The 15,195-nt window shown below is 44.0% G+C and overlaps 1 protein-coding gene across 1 annotated transcript in view; it reads right to left on the bottom strand.

The window, feature by feature from the left end:
* The window catches only part of GRM4 (glutamate metabotropic receptor 4), a 970,099-nt gene that overhangs the window by 574,772 nt on the left and 380,132 nt on the right, over positions 1-15,195 (bottom strand). Inside the window, exon 3 of the mRNA XM_069238851.1 lies at positions 1,259-1,475. Coding sequence (XP_069094952.1) covers positions 1,259-1,475 — 217 coding nt within the window. The remainder of the gene's footprint in view (positions 1-1,258; positions 1,476-15,195) is intronic.

The raw sequence follows: 15,195 nt of genomic DNA, 5'->3' as shown, positions 1-15,195 counted from the left end.
ATTTACTTATGCCTGTAAGGAAACCTCTACCAGTGAGCAAAATCCAGCCTCTGGGACAGATGCAGATGGAACAAGCCGGGTGGCATACGGTCATTTGTATGCTCACTATGAAAGGCAGAACTTAAAAAACCGTGGGGGGGCCACAGTTCTCCTGCAGGCCCATATTTGATCTACACTACATCAACAAGATTTGTGATTTTTATCATGCAGATACGTCAGATGTGAATGTTTCCCACACATGCCAAGCCCCTGTTGGCTAGGGATGCACCAAATATACTTTTCTGAGGTAACTCTGATCTATCCAGCAGCATGGTAGCTACTTGGGTGGCAGTGACAGCACAAATTAGATTCTTTTGCGGGACAAGACCAATATTGCAAAGTTCCCCAGAACAGTGTCCACTGCCCTGTGTCAATCAATGAGTTCGTCTATTTCAATGTATGTATTTATATTTGTATAGCCCTGGCACTTAACAGACTCATACGCAACCCAGGAAGTTATGGTACTTGGAAATATTTCAGCACGAAAAGGGTATTACTCTTGAGTTTAAAACTATGTCTAACTTCAGAGTGTATGACTTTGCAGACTTTTTTACATTTTTAAGTAATTCTAATGAGATACGATCCAATGAATGTGATATTTTTTAATAGTTTATTTATGAGCCATCGTTCTCTTTTTTTATTTATTTCAGCCAAAAATCCACTAAGAGCTTCTTTACGTTTGACATGCCCTAGGTCACCGCAATTATACTACTAATTATACTACCCAGAGTTTGAGAAACAGAAGAAAATGGAAGTTAACATGCCATTCATCAGCTTTGAATTAAATTAAACATGGTATTAATGTCTCTATTTTGCAAGTCTAATAGGTCGTAGAGCAAAACAAAACAAATATTATTTGCAACTCTAATGCATCATAAAAGAGACATTGATGTGTTTCAATGGATTGATGTTTCCTGTATAGGTACCTGTGCAGCGTATTGACTGACCAGTTTCCCAGTTATGTGCATCAACCTACTAAGACTTTGACTAGTCACCTACCTTTCTACCACTAGCATTTGCTCAATTGTTTAACCTCCACCAATCGATGAGCCTTAATTGCTTTAATATTTCCGCTGTGTACTCCCTCTACTTCCTGTCCATGAACCACTTGCACATCCTTTTTCTATCATGCTGTAGTCTCAGTTCACATTCCCCCTCAATCTACGCATTGACTGGATTCCCTGGGCGTCACACCTCCTCCCCACCAGAACTGACTCACCATCCTCGCGGGATTTCTGGATGAAGGCCTCCACTCCGCTCTCCCCGTAGCTGCCCTCAGAGGCTAAGGTGGAGACATAATTCCACTTCAGGGCCTTCACAATGTCCACCATCGCCTGCGCCTGGAAGGTGTCAGAAGGCACCACACGGGAGAAGAAGTCGTAGCGGCTGTTGTCACTCAGGTCAGGTGCGGTCGAGGCATAGCTGATCTGAGGAATCTGTGGGGAGAATACAAGTAGGTTATTGTCACTGGCTTCCAAAGCAACATATTCACTCTGAGAAACAACAAAAAGAATCATAAACAACATTTCAACACTCTGTCGAGGCCTTGACTATGCTGGTTGATTGAAGTTTTATTGATACCGAGCAACCTACACTTCCACTCCCAGGTGGCACTGAGCTGGACATACAAGGGGGGTCCAGCTTCCTCACAAAGAAATGATCAGCGACAAGACCACCAAACCGAGAGATTGGGAGTGAAACTGACAATTGGAGATATATATTTCTGTGCTAAAAATGAAAGACTTTCTAGTTCACTCACAGTTCGCCTGGTCCAAAGCTTTTAGTGTCTCCATATTGTCTGGATTTCAGTGGACAGACAACGAACCCCCCACCAAATAACTTCAAGACCGAAAAGTAGACATAAAGAGAGGAGTTTGTATACCAGTATTGTATTCTCTTTTTTTTAAACCTTTTAAAAATAATTTTACAGAATTCATTACATATTATTAAGGGCGGGAGGCGAGCTCTGCTCCACTGGTGGAGTTAACAGAGTTTTTGGCACTCCGCAATCAGCTTGGACATTGGAGTTTGGCCAAAAACTCTGCTGGCCCCGACACAGAGCGAAGCTCACTGCACTAGTCTGTTATGGGACACACAGTGCAAGCGCAGATTATCTGCACTTGTGCTGTATGGCCCATAACTACTGTACAACCCAGTTATGGGCCACACAGCTCAAGTGCATACAATCTGCGCTTGCGCTGTGTGGCCCATAACTGAGATGCACTTTATTCTGCCGGTTGGTGTGGAGCTGCTGCAAGCTGCTGCTGAGGGGCTGCACTGGCGCCAGCTTTGGATTCAGGCCTCCCTTCTTTCACTGTCCTCAGCAGCCCGGGAGCAGGAGTCAGAGGGAGGCAAACAGCCAGGCCGCAGGCAACGGTGACCCTACTGAGCATTGGCTGGAGCATCACCAAAGTAAGACAAGCCTTGTTTTGCTTTGACTTCTATGTGCACAAGGGGGCTGGCACTGGGCAATGACAGTATTTGCATATGAGGGAGGTCTGTGATTGGAAAAAAAGAATTGTGCAGTCACAGCTCCACTTGAACAGAACCGGTCTCCCAGATTCCCTGGAAAAGGAAGTGGTGTTGTGGGGTGCGGTGCTGAGGCCAGCAGGGAGAGCTGGAGACTGGGGAGCATCAGCTGCTGACTGGTAGTCCATCAGCCCCTGCAAGATAGAGATGTGTGTGGCCTGAGAGAGTGCGTAAGAGCCAGGTGGCAAGCAAGGCAAGGCACTTTGTGAGAAAAAAAAAACTGGCTAGTGGTGGTGAGCTGGTTAGCTGCTGCTAGTGCTGGGCCCTATTGAAAAGGCGGTCTGAGTCTGTGTGCACTTGCAGAGGAAGCAATTGCAAGGCTGGTGCAAGACAGGGGTTGTACTTGGCCTGGTGCAGGACAGGGGGTGTGCTTGGCCTTGTGTAGCAAGTTTGTGAAGGAAGGCAGTTAGTGAAGTTAAATGTGCAGGTGTGGAGACTTGCACCCGATCTCGGAAGCACTAAGCAGGGACCTGCCACCCGACCCTGCATATCGCTACTGACATCGGGCGCATTCAGGCCAAGGTGGTAGGGCAGGGGGCACTCCGCGCACGTGCAACTCAGTGGAATTCCACAGAGTTTTTAGTCAACTCCATGGAATTCCACAGAGTAGTATTTCGTGACCTCTGCCTACCCCTACATATTATGTGCTCATTAGGTGAAACCACACATCCTTTTATGGTCAGGTCTGACAGCGCCACTCTCACCAGACATTATGTTATCAACAAAAAATAGCTTTTAGAGTATTAGGGAGCTGAGGCTTCAACCACATGTTTGTTCCCTGATTTTAGGATTTGATTTGGTGGAAGATGTGTGCGTCCACTAAAAAGTGTGCTAGTATTGCACTTTTTAACTTCTGGCAAAGCTTATACTCAATACATCCGCATTTGATTTGTTATGGTGGTAAGCCAATAATCATAGCTATAAGCCTAGTTATGTAATTTGGGGGTTCCCAGGCATCGCAGCTGCAACCCCTAGCTTGCCACATGTGACCACTGGCGCTGCCTTTGTGACCCTTGGCCTGAGTGGTGGCACCTTACATATTAACTTACTGCCAGTTATGTTGACTGCCATGTGTGCAGCAACAAAGGACCTCCACTTCTGTCTGAGCACGTTTCTTTATGGTGCCCAAGCTGTGGTTCAGGATCTTAATTTCTGTTTTGACTGCTCGCCTCCAGGTGTTCTTTTGCCTGCTTCTCTTCCGTCTGTTTTCCGGGTTCCAATGGGGAGCTGTTCTTATGATGAAGTGTTGTTCTCTTCTGATGGTGTGCCCTATCCATTTCCATCTTTTTCTCATAATGATGCTGTCCGTGCTCCCTTGCATTTGGTGAGCAGTTCCTGGTTGGAGATGGTTTGCAGGCAGAAAATCCAAAATATTCTTCTCAAGTTACTGGTGTGGAAGGCTGACAATTTGGTGATGTTGCTTTTCATAATCTGCTAACATTCTGATCCATAGTAGAATGTTGACAGAGCACAGCTCTGGTAACACATCAGTTTGTAGTTGGTGCTGTACTGAGATTACCTCCTAATATTGTTCAGCATCCTCAAGGCATTCCTGTTCTTGTTCAGGCTGCTCCCCTCCATCATGTCTGATAGTACTGCCTAGGTATATTAACTCTTCAGTCATGGCTAGGTTGTTTCCATCTACTTTGAGTGATGAGGTGTTAGGGATGTTGGGTGGCATGACTTCTAATTACTTTGTGTTGATCTTCAGGTCCATGTCCTGTGCATAGATGTTGAGGCAAGACATCTTTTACTGCATATGCTCGTGTGTTAGAGAGAGCAAGACTAGGTCATTTTCATAGTCAAAGTCCTCCAGTGTAGACTTTAAGATCCACTGATGCTTCTGGCTTGTTCTTCAGTGTGTATCATATATCACCCAGTCGATAACTAGGATGAGGAGCAATGCTAACATCACACATTTCTGTCTCACACTGTTCTTGACTTCAAAGCTATACTCACTATCTCCCACCTTGAAGGTAAAACTATCATTCAAGTATTATCATGGACTCTCTTCATGAGGAGACATATCTGCTGTGGTATGCCTCTGTGGATGCTGTCAAGGGCTAGCTCACTCTCAATGAAGTTAATGTATAGTTGTATCTGCCACTCTGTGCACTGTTCTATGATGTTGGCAAAGGCGATGTCAAGAACAAAATGTAACCAGGGCAGTGCTGTGCACTGTTTACGTTCTGCGGCTGTGATTGAGATGTCAAGCATTAAACACTAAGGCGGTCATTCTGACCGCGGCGGTCGGCGGTCGCCGCCCGCCAAGCGGTTCCCGCCAAAAGACCGCGGCGGCCATTCTGGCTTTCTCGCGGGGCCGGCGGGCGACCGCCAGAAGACCGCCGGCCGGCCCAGCGGGAAAGCCCCTTCAACCATGAAGCCGGCTCGGAATGGAGCCGGCGGAGTTGCAGGGGTGCGACGGGTGCAGTGGCACCCGTCGCGATTTTCACCGTCTGCAAAGCAGACAGTGAAAATCTTTGTGGGGCCCTGTTAGGGGGCCCCACGGCACCCGTTCCCGCCATCCTGGTTCTGGCGGTGGACACCGCCAGAAACAGGCTGGCGGGAAGGCGGTCGGAATCCCCATGGCGGTGCTGCAAGCAGCGCCGCCATGGCGGATACCCTGGGCCAGCGGGAATCCGGCGGGAAACCGCCGGCTCCCCTTTTCTGACCGTCAGAATCGCCCAGGAAGCACCGCCAGCGTGTTGGCGGTGCTTCCGCCGCCCTCCGCCATGGCGGTCATGGACCGCCAGGGTCAGAATGACCCCCTAAGATCTATAAAACAAATGCATGCAACAGTGCAATATAAAGTCTTCTGAATACAAAAAAATGCAATTTAAAAAATACACATTTTTAAACAAAGTGTTTCCAACTTTCATTATTGTGAACACATGGTAAATGATGTCTTTCAATAAAAATGTCACCTAGTGAGTGATAGATAATGCCTTACAAGTGAAGCTAATCAAATGTATTAACAATGTTAAAGAATAATTTTTGCCAGTAACATAGTTCATGTTCAATGTATGATTTACATTAAGAAATACAGGTGGACAAAACATTATTTGTTTATTTTCCATCTTTCTGTATTTTACCATTACAATGTATGCTTGAAATACACACTAGGGAAGCCATTAAATCGTGACAGCATGAGGTATAAATAATGTGGGTTCCTATTGCTATTCTGTGTTTTTAATGGCACTATGTTTTCCTCTCTCAACAAAACATAATTTTTATGCAATAAAAAAGAGAACTGTGTACTGCTGCTATCATGTCACCACCCTATTTAGAATGCACGTGGTTTATAAAATGGAGGTTTATCTGTGTTAGTAGCACATTACTATTTATTTGTGTGCTTAAAAGTCTTTTAACTTCAGCAGTGTCAGTTATTGTGATGTCATCAGGATTTGGGCCATGTGACATCACTCTCTGGAAGGATCTAGTGTCAAAGATCATATGATGTCACGCTCTGTGATGTCAGTGGGTCATAGGGTGATTATGTAATGTCACTTTCGCTACCCCTGACATTTTGGTAACTTGATGCCCACGTATAAGCCTGATGTGTTTATTATGAAATGGTACATTAAAGGCAGCAGTCCTAAAGCAGTTATCATGAAAAGAATTTATTAACATCAGTCCATTTAAGGGTAAATTGCTATAACTTTGTATGAAAACCTGCAGAGAAGGATTTTTCTTACATGGAATAAGACAGATTACCGTAGCAAGCAAGAGTTTTGATGTTGGTTACCTCCTAAAACAGATTGTGGATATAGAAGGGTTGTTCAGTAAGAATCCTTGGTAAACCGTGGTAACACAGAATTTTGGTTGTACCATCGTGCGTCACAGAAGTCACATAATAATATAAATGACAAAACATATATGTGTTTCTCAATGTTACTAATGTAAAGTGGAGCACCTAAATCATGTTATTGAAGGTGTGTCCACTGTAGAGATCAGAAGTTCATACACATTTGTGCTCTAATGTGTGATTTCAAAATGTTGAATTGAAGTACTTATGCATGTTTATATTCATGTAGGTTGACAATGGTATACAAATGTAACCACATATAATCCTGTTTCAATTATGTCATGTATTTGTTTATAATTGCAAGATGCACTTATAATCATCTATTCGAAATGTGCATCTAATGCCATATTAAGTTAGCTTAACCGAAGGTCTGAAATGTTTGATTTCTTGTATTAAACTTCAATGTGGAGTTTTGCTTGCATTGGAATATTCTTTCTTTTGCAGGTGTATTCATGCAAGTCCACAGTTAATAAAAGACATGTTGTGTGTGAAAGATAGTGGGGTATGGGAGGATACTTTGGCAAGGACAAAAGAGTGCTAACGAACTGAAAAGTAAGAACTCCTGTTTGTGTGTGCAGCCCCAAGAGACATCCAAGACTGTCCAGGTGCAATGGAAGTTGCCAGATTCAATTGTGCAAAGACAATGGAAAATGAGTGGTGTTGATGATGTGGACTACTTGAGGATTCCTTTGGTTTAATTGGTATGCCCCCTAGTAAGTGGGGAGCAGATTCCCTTTGACCCTTGATGTGAGCAAGTATTTTAGAGACTTGAAGGGGGCAGACCTCTCTACTCCTATTCCTTTGTGTGACTTCAAGCTATACATCACCTCTTTACCAGAATATCTACTGAGGTTTCTGCAGTGCCGACACTTTTCCATATTCCTAATAATTCCTGTATTCACAAGAATCAGCTAGGATTTCCATTAGTTTAGTGCAGGGTATTTAAGTTAACATAGTTTCTCCAATGATTAAGCAGGAGGATTGCAGCGTGTATACTCATCATCATATTTTATTTCTTATCTTTTGTATTGCTTCAACTGAAATTCTTGTATGCCTTATGCTCATAAGATTCAATTTCATTTGAGGCTTTACTTCACTTTTGGTCAATTTGTACTTATACAGGATGTTATTGAGATTCATTTATATCAGACTGGCTCTCAATTTGTAATAAATCATTGAACTTTATCCTCCGCATCCTGGACTTAATGTGTGGCCAAATAGATTACATTGTAAATTAATTGGAAGTGCTAATTTTAACTCCCCTTTACCCTCTCAGTACGCCTAAAAAGGACTGTTGAAAGAAGAGAAGCAAGAAGATGGTCCTGGAGCATCATCAACCATCTTAGGAGAGGTATACGTTTGCCTAGCGAACTGTACTTTTATATACCTTTGTAATTTTATGACTGAGTGACTGATGGCTGCCTTGTAGAAAAGTTTGTACACAAAACAGTAGGACTGACTTGGTTATGGTGACAAACTATGGGCTTGAATAGTGCGTTGAAAGAGTTATGCCTAAAGCCATAGATATGACCTAAAAGTATGAAAAGTTATGACAAAGGCAATAGGCCTAGATTTATCTATTGTGAAAAAATGTGTTAAAGCCAATCGGCCTTTAACAATGAGTTGCTATCACATTATGCTACAATATATTTTGTTACAAATAATCTCACAGATTACTGTAGTAGACAAGGTTACTTTGTTGTTGGCCATCCACTCTAACAAACCTTAGAGGTGTTCCCTATGATGATTCTCATTAGGACCTATAGAGAGGGGGTTCTGTATATTGTTTTTCAAAGTGTATTTTTCTACAAGTTTGAAATGTTATAAATGTATGCATGATGATTGCCAGTTTATGTGTACTTATGTAGGCCTGTGTTAGCTGTGGTGTCTCACCAGTGGCAAAGGCTACAGGGCTTATCAGTTAATTGGGAAACGTTATGCCAGACTCCATAATTCAATATCTTTATTATGAATACACCAAAACCCCCTGTGTTCCATATCAGGAGGTCTTGACATGTTATGCCCCCCTTACAGAGCCCTTACTGAGAGCTGTAAGAAGTCAGGACCCAATGATACGGAACAAAGGAGTTTTGTTCTTTTCTATTGAAAACAAAACAGATGGGCTAATCTTGCTTATAATAATGACTACATAGTGGAATGCCCCGAAAAAGAGGTTTTCACTTGGAAACACATGTTGTCTGTTTGTAGTTTGTGAAGATTCAAAGTATAATGATGTGTAATAATGAAATGTAATACACTGGATTGGAGGAAATAAATTGGAGTACAGCATCTTTTGATTTTGAACCACATATACTTGAGTACAATTTAGGGTTAACTTCCTTTGAGGAAGAATATTGTTTTACTTTGTTAACAGTGACTTTGTATACTTTTGTAATTTTATGAGTGTATTTCTGATGAATGTCTTGTGGGAAAGGTTCAACTCAATACAATAGGCCTGAGCTGGTTATGGAGGCAAGCCAATGATATCAGTTATAGGCCTGATGGTTCACTAGGAAAACATATTTCAGGTACTCTAGGTCTGATCAGTATATTATGAAAAGTTATAACAAAAGTAGAAGGGCTGATTTATTTACTATGTAACACATATGTTAAAGCCAAAAGGTATTACAGAATGGATTATTTGTACACTGTGTTACATCCTGCAGTCAGATATTTTGTTAGAAGAAATATCACAGATTACTTTTGTTGGGAAGGGTTTAGATATTGATTACCCCCTTTGACAAACCCTAAAAGTAGAAGATTTGCACTGCAATAAGTCTTACTGTAATCTCTTCAGAAGGCATGACATACTTAGCTGTCTGCCAGGGTGTTGTGATAAAAAAAGTAATCAAATACTTCGTAGTATATTTTTCCGTATAGAAATACATATACATTCATATAGATGCATAGAGGGCCTTTTCCACCAGTGACCTTTCTGAGTTTCATTTTCATTAGCCTTCCACTGTGCTTCCTCCCACCTAAACTGAGTGTGCTTCAGTGCCATGGCTGGTTGACCAGCCCTTTAATTTTCAATGTTTTCCGTGTATAGTTCTCCGCTTTTTATATGAATTTTCTTAAGAGGGCACTACAGTTTCCCAGGCAGTGCAAACGGGATAATTGGTAGGATTCATGTGAGTGGGTAGCGAGCTATATTAGTCATAACCCTGTTAGATTAATTTCTGATTAATACCTTCTGCTCTGTCAAAATACTGACTGAGGAGGATTTCTTGCTCTGTACATATGCATGAGTGTGGCACCAGAATATCATGGTCTAAAGATTGCCTGATAAAAATAATGTGCCCTAGATATAGGTATCAAAAATAGCGCCCCATGACAGTTAAACACTGAAAAGCTACACTCAGTGTGGCAATATTTTTATAAATGGTATTCAGGACATAATATTTATGTGAGGAGATAATTTTGTCAACAATATTCTGACGTGCAACCATATTTATGCCACAGCATTTCGTTCATCCCTTTTGGTCTGGGATAAGGTTGGCCTTTATAAAGAAATCATAGCGTAAATTTCAGTTAATCATATTGACTGTTTAGACGCATTCAGACCTCTAGGTTGCTTCTAATCTCTTAGTAACCAATGATAAAGCTGTGTTGGATTGCCTTCAAGCCGCCTTCTGAGCTTCTCACAGGAATGCCATATTTACTCTTCTCTCTCTCTCTGAACATCCTGCCAAGGTTAGAAGATGTTAATGTTGTGCAATGCTTGATCCAGCTTAGGAATGAGAAAGACTTTTTATGGTGTGCCCATGAAACTGTAAGAGCGACCCCAATCCCAAACAGATCCACTCGTATGTTTGGAGGTTGGCGAGTGTGCAGCGGGTCTCACATTCTAAAACCTGAAGTGACTGCCCAACCCCTCAGGGTTCATTCTTGGCCTATTCATTCATTCGTCTTAGCTATCCGTCACATCCATGGTACCACTTCCGACCACGGACATGTGGTACGTTACAGTCCTCATGGTGTCCATGGTTAGCACCATGCTCTATTAGCAATTATTAAGAAAATAAAATAATAGGACCAAGGCACTGACCAAAAACATAAGCGAGCGCTAGATACCTCAAGGGGTGAGGTCTCCAGAAGATTAGTTCACCTGCCTGACCTGTTCCTTCCTCAGTCACACTCCAACTCCATGACGTTTCAGTCACACAGCAGCTTTACAATGAACTCGCTCTGTGACCTCGCAGGATCTGGCCTCAGGGGTCAAGTGACATGACCTGCGCATGCCTCACATCCAAACACACTCAAAAACAGCACACGCAGAATGAATGCTGCTCCCCGGAACACAACCTAAATAAAGGAAACCGCTTAAAAGCAGCAACGAGGAAACTTCCCGCAGCATAGAACCTCAGTCTACGCTCCCAGAAATGCTTTGATGTGTAAGACACTATAAGGAAATGCCTAAGTTGCCGTACAAAAACAACATGCAACGTAGGTGCTCATCTTAAAATGTAAGATATTAACACAACCATTGTGTACTAGCTGTCCTTAAACAATGACCATTCAAGTTTCAAATTGCGTATTGACTGATGCCACTTTTAATATTACACCAAAGCAATTTTTATTTGCAGTTGTTTGTATTAACCATATGTGGTTTGTCTCACAAACTGCATTTCTACAATGCCTGTTCATTTAAAGGAATGCGATTAATTCTGACTCACAGCATATACATACCATGACATGTTACTTTCATCAAAATACTGGTGCAAGCAGCATGTCAATAAATGCAGACAACCGTGCCCTTATTTTAAATGTACGCAGGCATAGCGCTGTGTGGTAACAGTATTGCCTCATGACGCTATTACACATTGCACTTTTCAGAAGCTTCTAAGAGTGACCCTAAATGGGCAGAAGGGAGAAAAAACGGAAATGACCTCTATGCACAGCTTACTTCATTCTACGCCCAACTGAGACAGGAAGAGACAGAAAAGGGGTTTATCACATAAGCTGCCCTTGTCTTTCTCGCGGACTCACTCTCTCTGCCTTGCTCATCTGGTCTTCCCGTGACACCATGTGAATTGTGAATAACATGATTCCAATTGAAAAGATCTGGGATCGACTACACTTCCCCTTTCCCTGACCCACGACTAAACCACTAATTTTGTACAGCACCAACCAACGAGCATGACTCACTCCAGCTGCCCTGCCTTCCTCCCGTTAACAACAAGCGGAGAACTGATTGGCCCTATAAATATGTGATAATATTTCTCTGCTGCCTTTTGGCTATATTTGTGTTGTGTAAATCGCACATGCATACATGCAAGCATAGGAAGCGGTTCACAGCTACTATTCATGGGTCTATTTTGCACTCAAAGCAGCGGCACACACTTCACTAGATATGTGCTACATATGCATGACGTTTACGTATAGTACATAATTCACATGCCTGTATATAAGTTATTCATGTGTGTCTGTTATATTTATGGAGCTTATCAAATAAATATTGTTGGAAAGTGGATTAATGGTAAGGGCAGGTAAGTACCTGCACTTACCAATAGGCCACTAACCCCCACTAGGTCCAGTTAGGTCTCAATACATTAATCCCAGCTCAACCCTTTGCAGTTTGGCAACGAGCAACAAGGCTTAATTTAGGAGACAGGTATGTAAAGTATTTAAAAATCACAAAAGAGTAAATAAATAAAACACAAAACCCAATAAAAATCCAACACCAATTTATAAAAATACATTAAATTTTATCATTAAAATGACACCAAAACAATTAAAACCAGATAAGGGGAACTGGAGATATGAATTTTTAAAGAGTTAATGTTCTGTAGCTCATAGAAACTAAAAGCGCCACTCTGGTCATCTGGTCGCACTAGACTGGGCCAAAGTCAAAGTTTGAGGCCGACCGAAATGGAGCCCTGCTCAGCTACAACAAACGGGAGGCCGTGGTCAAAAGTTTACCTTCAGACTTAGGGGGTCATTACGACCCTGGCGGTTGACGGAGAAGTGGCAGTTTTACCACCAACAGGCTGGCGGTAAAAAATTGGAATTATGACCATGGCGGTTACCGCCATGGTCATCCGCCACTTCTCCGATCAGACCGCCATGGCGGAGACGACCGCTGGGCTGGAGACTTGGGTCTCCAGCCCGGCGGCCGTCACAAGACCGCCGGCGGTATCATGACCCGCCTTACTGCCATGGATTTCATGGGGTTTGGAACCGCCATGAAATCCATGGCGGTAAGCACTATCAGTGCCAGGAAATTCCTTCCCTGGCACTGATAGGGGTCTCCGCCACCCCCACCCCTCCCACGAGTCCGTCCCCGATACCCCCCACCCCCTGCACACCCAAAGGTGGCAGGACCCCCCTCCCCACCCCTACCCCCGACATCACAACACAGACACACACCCGACACGCATGCAGACACCACCAACACACATTCCCGCACACACACGAACAAACATGCCAACAGACACACACACAGTCACACACGCACACCCTCATTCAGACATACACGCACACATCCATACAGACATACATACAGACAGACACGCACACATTTTAATTCACACTACATCCCCGCATGCATACACGCACTCACACCCCCCTCTACATACTCACACCCCCATGCACCCACACATCACACAACACCCCCCACCCCCCTCCCCTAACGGATGATCAACTTACTTTGCCGTTGATCTTCCGGGAGGGGACAGGATCCATGGGGGCTGCTCCGCCGCCAGCACACCGTCAACAGAACACTGCCACGCCGAATCACAGAACGTGATTCGGTGGGCGGTGTTCTGTTGACGTGGCGGTGGAGATGGAGCAACCTCCACTTCCCCGCCAGTATGGCTGCTGGCGGCTCTACGTCCGGAAAAGGACGGAGGGCTGCCAACAGTCATAAGGCAGAGCGGAAAACCGCCACCACATGGCAGTCTTCAGCACAGCGGTCCCTCGGCGGTCTTGTGAAAAGACCGCCGAGGTCGAAATGACCCCTTAGTCTTTTTCTTGAAGATTTTCTTCAGCTGGGCAAAGTCACCAATCTGATCTGACCTCCCTGGAACCCTCTTCAGATACATGTCACAGGAGGCCTCGGTGAAGAATTCTACCTTCGGACTTAGATGATTTTTCAGGACGGAAATCTTTATCCGTGCCAAAGCTGAATCTTGATCTGACGTCTTTGGAGCCCTCCTCAGGTACGCTGCACAGGAAGTTCCGGTCAACGTTTTATGTTCGGACTTTGTCTCTTTTTTGCAACTTTTTCCTTCCGATGGCGGCCAACCCTCCACAGTAGGCCGATGTAGATGCAATGTCATCGGATCACCTTTGTAGGAGCCCCCAGTGAAATTCTGGAAGTCTGGGGGCTCCGGAGATTTTTAGAGGGACGAAACTGTAAGTCAGGCCAGCTCGCAGTTGAGGTAAGCCGGCTTGACTCACCACGACAGGGCAGTCCCTTTAAGGAGCTTTTTTCCAAAAGTTCTCCAAACTTCTGGGTCTTCTTCCAGAAGGTCTTTAAAGGTGCTTTAGGAGTCCACAGCTCACCCCAAGGCTCAAGAAGCTCTGAGTTGCTCCTTGAGGGCTAGGACTCCAACTACTAGAATGCACCTGGCTCAAACTCCAAAATGACCACTCAACAGTGGTCAGCTGGTCAGTTTCTTCAGTAGCTGATGCAGGGGACTCTGGTTAGCTATTTTCCACCTGTAGCAAACAGGGACTCCCCGTTTGAACCAGTTGAAGCCAGACAAAGTCCTTTTACCTGTGAAGCCCAAGTGTGCAGTTGGTGCAGTCCTTCAGAGTGCAGTGTCCTGATGCAAGTCAGGGGTCCAACAGGGCAGTACCTCTTCTTATGTCGTTGTTCCTTGCAAGGATCGGAGGTGTGGGTGCAGCTCTGCCATATTTATCCTTGCTCCTGGGGTGGAAAGCAGGGTTGGCAACTGTCCAATCACAGAAAGGCCACCACCCTCTTGGATGGCCACTTCCTGTGAAGTGTTGCAAAAATCAATCCAGGGAGCAACATTCTTTAAAAATCCAAAATGGCAGAATCTGGATTTTGGAGGTTAGGCCTGGCAGAGTCCACCCACTGGTGTGGCAATGTTCCCTCAACACACCCTTCTCCAGCCCTCTTCTAATCTAATCAGGGGGGCACCTGGCTGTCTGGGTTTGCAGGAAATGGGGACGTCCCGAGCTGTTCCAAATGTTCTTCCCTCATTGGAAGACCGGTTTGGCTGTTCTCCCCCATCCTGTTTCACCATCTGCTGAGGCAGATCTCCTCCCCAGGCACTTCCTTTGACTTTAGACCAGGCCACTTCACACCTCATCAAGGCAGCCTGGCCAGGCTGCCAGAGGCTGGCTAATCTGAGATGGGCACTACAGAGCTGAAGTTTGCAACTTTCAGGTAGAGCTCTAAAATTCTTTCCCTGAACTAGTTATATTAAAATCACAATGTCAAGTTGCTGGATTCATTATAACAATAAGTTTGATACCAAACTTGTCATATCTAGCTAGACTTTATTAATTTAAATAAAGTCTCCCCATTTTAGCCTATGGAGCCTATTCACTACAATGAGAGAAAAACAAATTTGGTTATTTTTCCTCACCAGGGCTTATAAAACAATTATCATAAGGTCTCTGCTTATAGTTACATATCACCCAGCCCTAGGGACATTTAGGGAACACCTTAGGGGTGACAGGTATATGTAAAAAAAAAAGTAGTTTAACACTTTGGAAGTACTTTGAATTCCAAAGTCGAATGTGCATGTAACTCTAAATTAAAAGCAACCAGCAAGGCAGGCCTACCTTTAAAATGACCATGGGCACCTCAGCCCTGCACCCCTGAGTGCACTACCTATGCTGCGATC

This window comes from Pleurodeles waltl, chromosome 6 (genome assembly GCF_031143425.1).
Source record: "Pleurodeles waltl isolate 20211129_DDA chromosome 6, aPleWal1.hap1.20221129, whole genome shotgun sequence".
Classification (NCBI taxonomy): Eukaryota; Metazoa; Chordata; class Amphibia; order Caudata; family Salamandridae; genus Pleurodeles; species Pleurodeles waltl.
Note: the sequence above shows the minus strand (reverse complement) of the source record. Positions and strands in the feature narration are given on the sequence as shown.